Here is a 6,000-nt window from a genome sequence, read left to right on the forward strand (position 1 = left end):
TTTTTTAACCTCTGGCAGTTCACCACTTACCTTTGCCCCATTTCAAGCTATTCATTGGACTTGAACTACTTCAATTTAAAAAAAAAAAAAAACACGGAAAAATTGAAGCGTTCTAAAACGTTTGAGTAGATATAAATATATTCATATCCATCTTCTCATTGCTGGCTACGTTCGGTAAGATAAATACATTAAATAAGGACTTTTTTCATATTCATATAGAGTCATAGTCAGTAAATAGGGGCCTGTTGACCAAAGAGTCGACAATAAATCTAGTGTCAATCAAGGAAAAGGCTCATCTAAATCCTAATAATTAGGATCATGCGACACTTGCTTCTGCTAAATGACGAACTTTTAATGCCAAGCAAATTTGTCAAATACTGAATCAACGTAATGTGCTGCTGGGTCTCACTAACTAAAGGAAAAAATGGCATGACTCTTAAATGATTTGAAAGATTTAAATAAATACATATTATTGAAAGCATAATCTATAGTTATGTGTGATGTCTTTGAAGTGCTGACTTCCTTGTCACAGTAATGCTGAAACTAAACGGGCTCAATTCACAGCCTAAACATTGTAAATGATGAAATCCCATTTTACAGATTTGTTAGCCACCTATAAAGGCTCTCATATGCATTGATAAACACTCCCCACAAACCTAAAGTGTGTTTTCGTGGAGCTGGTACAGCTTAAAGTACATTAAAAATGACCTTGTGAAGTTTCTCCCTGAAGGTGCAGTCGGAGATCAAGAGGAAATGGCGCAGCTGGACGGTGAACCGGTACTTTGCTGTGGACCTGAAGCAGCAGAGGCACCCTTCGTTGGCCAGCAGTGGAGTGAACGGCGGGACTCAGCTGTCGATCCTCAGCAAGAGCAGCTCCCAGATACGAATGTCCAGTCCACTGGCGGAGAACGCCAACATCAGCCTCCCGACCTGAGCGTCTGATTGGCCGGAGTCAGCTTCAAGGTGCCGTTCCACTTACGTACTTTAGACCAATCAGAACAGACCAAAGTGGCCCCTCACACTTCCTCTATTTGGTAGTTTGGCCTTCAGAATATTTCTGAAAGCATCCACTGAAGGTGCACAGCTAGCTTTCATATTTTATCATTTAATTTGAGTCATTACATTTTACTATTTTAGAGCTGCAATTGACTCTGTATGTGATTAATGATGCACTTATTTTTAGAAACTTGAACGTTGCATTCAGCCCTTTTATTGTTTTAGAAATGAATAATATTAAAATAGAACTGGTGCCAAAAGAAACACTATTAATTTAGAAAAAAATAAAATAAAAATCAATACTTCAATATAAAATGTTGGGGCCACATTTGGCTGTTGGTGTAAAGTAAATGTGCTTCAAAGTGCCCTGCAGGTTGCCTGACTGGATCTCATTACAGTCTAGAGTTAAATATCAACCAAACGTTCGCCTTGCTTGTACAAATGCTCATTGTTTAAATGTTTCATCTTGAATTTAAACATTTTTCTACAATCAGCCGTAAGTACAGAGTATGTCAAAATATATGTATGAAAAGAAAACAACTCATGGATTGTGTAAATAGTTACTTTTGGTGTCTAGATCAGAGTTTCTTTTGTTAGCATAACGCAGTGTTGTAATGACCTTTTCAAACAAAAGGAACTGGAGCCCAAATCTGTAGACTTCATCACATATCCTGAGGACCCAGAAGATCCTGCCCACTCTATTCTGGACTTGTTCATATGAAATTAAAAAAATAAAGATACATATAAAAACTTAAATGAATGAGCACTGAACAGCAGTGTTTCCCAACCTTGGAGTCAAAGATGAATCATGAGAAGTTCCATGCAGCGTGCACATTGTATGCCTTTTTTCTTGTAAAATAAAAGAGCGTTTCGCATTTTAGGCCGAAAATAAACTATGTGAAGGTAGAATCACTTGTGTTTTCGGTGAAGCGTTGTTGTTTTGAAGGGTGACAAATCATAAAGGTTGGGAAACGCTGCTGTAGAGGACCTCACAGTACGCAAGAGAAATAAAAACGCTCTCTGAAGTGATTTATCCTCCCAGCTTGAGCCTTTAGCTGCACTACACTAGTCTCCAGCTGGCTTTTCCTTTTCACGGACATGTGTTTGCAGGCTGTGAACATTAGTATTACATGTGCCATTTAGTGGTAGCTTTTGGCCAAAGCTCTTCATAGTGCCAAGACATCATACGTACAGTATTTTATTGTAGACGGTGAGAACAACACCATCCACATGCTCTTGAAGATACCAGGACTCTATCGTGTTCTCTTTCCTCTGAGCTCAAACCCATTGTGCCATATTGAACTGATCTGCATCTGATTTTTTTAACTGATCATCTCCTACATTCATATTCCAAAGTGCCTAGTCAGTCAGAAATAGTTCTCACTTTTATTTACAGTACAGTGAGCGGACAGTTTAAACGGTGTAGTACGAGTCATTTACTTGCAAAGAATGTACAGAGACGTGTGTTTTATTGTGGATGACAAAATTATGCTTCTTCTTTGTGTGCAACAGAACTCCATTGGTGAAATTCTGCTTTTTGTCATTTGTATATTTGACACATAATGTGTTGATTTTTTTTCCCCCAGTTGAATTACTGGTTTATCCATTCAAACAACTCAGCATCAAACACATTTACTGCTTCAAAACAGAAATCATAAATGTTTTAACAGTCAAACCCAAAATGCTTTAATGTGCCAGCTCTTGACAATCGTAGAGTGATGCTCATTTTTCATTTTTTCTTGCTGCACAAACAAAGCTAATAAACAATAAATCAGTGGGGCAGTTATTTATTAAAGCTAAATGTCAAATGATGTGTACAGAAGGATTTATCCACCATATTTACTTGAGATATTTATTTTTTGGTACTGTCATCTGCATGGATTATAAGAATGTAGTATCTTCAAACAATGAACTGAGGATATTGTTGAACAGATAAGGATGTATATTTATTTTCGAGGAACTAGTGCCATGTGAAATGATTAAATGTACAGTATACATGCTTTTTTTCTGTGTAACATAGTTGTATGACAGATGTGTGATTTCATTACATTGACTGATATTGGCTTTCTTGGTCAAAGTGCCATGAATGTGGTGGAGATGTGGCACAATGTCTCTTTTGTGACTAACGAAAGACAAAAACATGAACTGCTGTCCAAAGCTGCCAAAACATAGACACAACCTCTAAAAAAACAACAACGATTGAACATTTTGTTTCATGCATCATCTTGACTGCTTTTGGACAGAACAGTGAGTGAATGTTAGACAAGATACTATCAAGGAAACAGGCTGAGAAGATGATTGTATTATAAATAGGAAGGTTTGAACATCTGCAACCGATAAAACACAAAGTGTGTACAAGGGTGTGATGAAAACCACTCTGCTGCTGCTTACGTGTTTCTATCACCAGCCGTCACTCTGAGTCTGAATCAGCTCAGATGGAAACGACCATGTGTCAAAGCTGTTACTGTCTGTGAAAAAAAGAAGAGGAACGCTCCTCACTAGACGTGTCTGTACTGTGTGTTTGTCTTGTCTACCACAAGGTGGCGGCAGAGTTTGATGATAGGGGAATTGAGGCATTAATATGCCTTATTATTATTATTGTTTACATGTATCTTTGTGACTTTCCTTTACATGAATCAAACAGCAAGCCTGCAATTGTGTACATAAGGCCTGATGCGACCATTGAAAATAATGTAAAAGCTGGTGATTTACTTCCCTCAACCCCCTTTTTTTTAAACTCTTCACTTTAATTTCAAAACAAACTGTGAACTGCCTGAATTTAAAAACTTTTACTGTGAGATGGGAGGAAATTTGAAGAGTTAGTTGCACTTTATAGAACTACAGAAAAATCAAGCACCGTTGCTTTCACACCTTTCCTCACAAACACTTCCTCTTGCACTTTTTTTTTTGCACTTTTTTTTTGCGGTACAGTAATACAATGACCATCCTTAATGTATCAAAGAAAAGCCCTCCACATGTTTTCACAAAGCATTTTGACCTTTAAGGAAACTTATTGACTTTCTTGCTGAGAGATAAATAAGAAGATTGACACCACTCTCTATGTGTATGCTACATCTGGAGTCAAGCCAGCAGAATGGTTACTTAGCATCTCATAGATAAAGGTGTTAGAAGGGAAACACCTCTGAAGCTCATTTTGCTTTCAATAAGTAAAATGGAAAGACTTTTTTAAAAATTAATGTAAAATAACAAGAAGAAAACCTTTGGAAACTCAACTATCAGACTAATTTGCAAACACCGGAAGGTTTTTTTTTGTTTGTTTGTTTTTTTTTGTTTTTTTGTTTGACAAAAAAAAGACAGTGATACTTGGTTTGCAAAGAAATAAACCATGGGCTGTGTTTGATTGGTTTTACGTTTTTTTGATTCAGTCACCTGAAACTTTTTTTTCATTCACGGGCAAGTCTTTGGAAGTATAAATGGCTGTTAGATTCAAATAAACCACAGTGTGTCATTTTACAATCTGTTTTGTTTACAGATTAAATAAACTATATACATTTTGTCAAGATGCTAATATCCACTAGCTAGCAGTTTGCCCACTAGCTAATAGCAGCTATCTACTATCTCTGTTTCCCTTTGCCAGAGTACCACCTAGCTAGCTAATTAGTTAGCTAATATCTACTCTGTGTTTTCCCTATTTTGAGTATTAATGGTGTCCATCTTCTTACATCTCAGCAAAAACAACGTGTCAAAGTCATGTTTAAATTGTAACTATTCTCTCTGTGACATATCTCTGTGCTTAAACGCCATTTCTCTGGCGTTTGTGCCTGTTGAGCTGGTTTTATCAAGTTCTGAGTGTATGTGAGTTCTATTGATTGCCAATGAATTTTTGAATGTACCGTTGTTGCTCAGCTGCTCTTAAATGTTGCCTGCTGTCAATTTGCCATGGTGTACAAATGATGTCTTTTCTTTATCATATATGTATATTTTTTGGCGCACAGGTGAACCTCTTGACTACGACCTGTAATGTTTGTGACTGTGTTTTTGTACATTTATGTTTATGTACCAGTTTTCAGAGTGTATGTGCGTTTGAAAGTTGGAGTGACTGTATTCTGTATGCATGTGTATGTAATGACAAGCATTCATGAGGATATAAGTAACTTAAATGTTAAAAATAAATATGTATAAACTTTCACCTGACTTATGTTGTACCTGTGACAGTGCGTCATGTGTAATAAACGTTCTGGTGTCCAACATTTATGTCCCCAGTTGTGTAAAATTGACTGCAAAATAAATCTGTGGTATGTTGTTGTGCTTTGTGAACGCTGTGGTTCATTTCAAACTGTGCAACATCCATAAAATGAAATAAATGTATAGATTTAATTGTAGATTAATAGGAAGTTACTTTATTTGCATCTACAATATATTTTAAGGGGCCCTTCTCTTTATTTGGTCAATCCTCTTAAAGTGCGGTTCGCTTTTCATGTACAGCAGCACAATTAAGTGAAAACTAAAATCCTGTTCAAATACATGTTAGACGTGAATAAATCTTTTGGTTCAAACATTTTCCCACCCTTTGAGATCCAAGCATGTAATATGTTGACAAATTTCAGTTCAAAGAAAGCAATATGGTCAAACACAACGGCAAAGCAGTTAGCAATTCCTCTTAAACCAGAAGTGATTTATTCATTAATGTGTTTTTCCCAAACACAGTACACCAATTTTCACTAGAGCCACAAGGAAAGCAATTAAAATACAGTGCTTTCAAAGGAAAATACAACACTGAACGATATTGTGTAGTCATAGTGGTTAATGGTGCAGTAGCACATTAGTTTTAGTTCCTCTAAAAAAGCAATTGACTTTAGTTTTGTGGCATGTCTGTGATCTGCTTTTTTTTCTACAAAATTAAACAACTGAATGAAAATCCTCCAAGACTGGTGATTCCATCATTTTTGCTTTTGTTGTAGAAGGTGTTTGACGTTATAGAAATCCTCGTTTTCTTGCTTTGAGGCTATAAACAGCAGCAGTTAGCTTGGCTTTCCATGCTGC

The 6,000-nt window shown here is 36.5% G+C and overlaps 1 protein-coding gene across 5 annotated transcripts in view; it reads left to right on the plus strand.

Annotated features, from left to right (window-relative positions):
• LOC110951134 (pituitary adenylate cyclase-activating polypeptide type I receptor-like) overlaps positions 1-5,265 on the plus strand; it is a 39,161-nt gene extending 33,896 nt beyond the window's left edge. For 3 of the 5 annotated variants that reach the window (XM_022194065.2, XM_022194064.2, XM_022194067.2), the window contains one exon: positions 718-5,265. In XM_022194065.2, coding sequence (XP_022049757.1) covers positions 718-942 — 225 coding nt within the window. In that variant the 3' untranslated portion in view covers positions 943-5,265. The remainder of the gene's footprint in view (positions 1-717) is intronic. The other 2 variants (XM_022194066.2, XM_022194068.2) reach the window with 1 other exon arrangement.
• The last annotated feature ends 735 nt before the right edge of the window (positions 5,266-6,000 follow it).

This window comes from Acanthochromis polyacanthus, chromosome 9, assembly GCF_021347895.1.
Source record: "Acanthochromis polyacanthus isolate Apoly-LR-REF ecotype Palm Island chromosome 9, KAUST_Apoly_ChrSc, whole genome shotgun sequence".
NCBI classification, from domain to species: domain Eukaryota; kingdom Metazoa; phylum Chordata; class Actinopteri; family Pomacentridae; genus Acanthochromis; species Acanthochromis polyacanthus.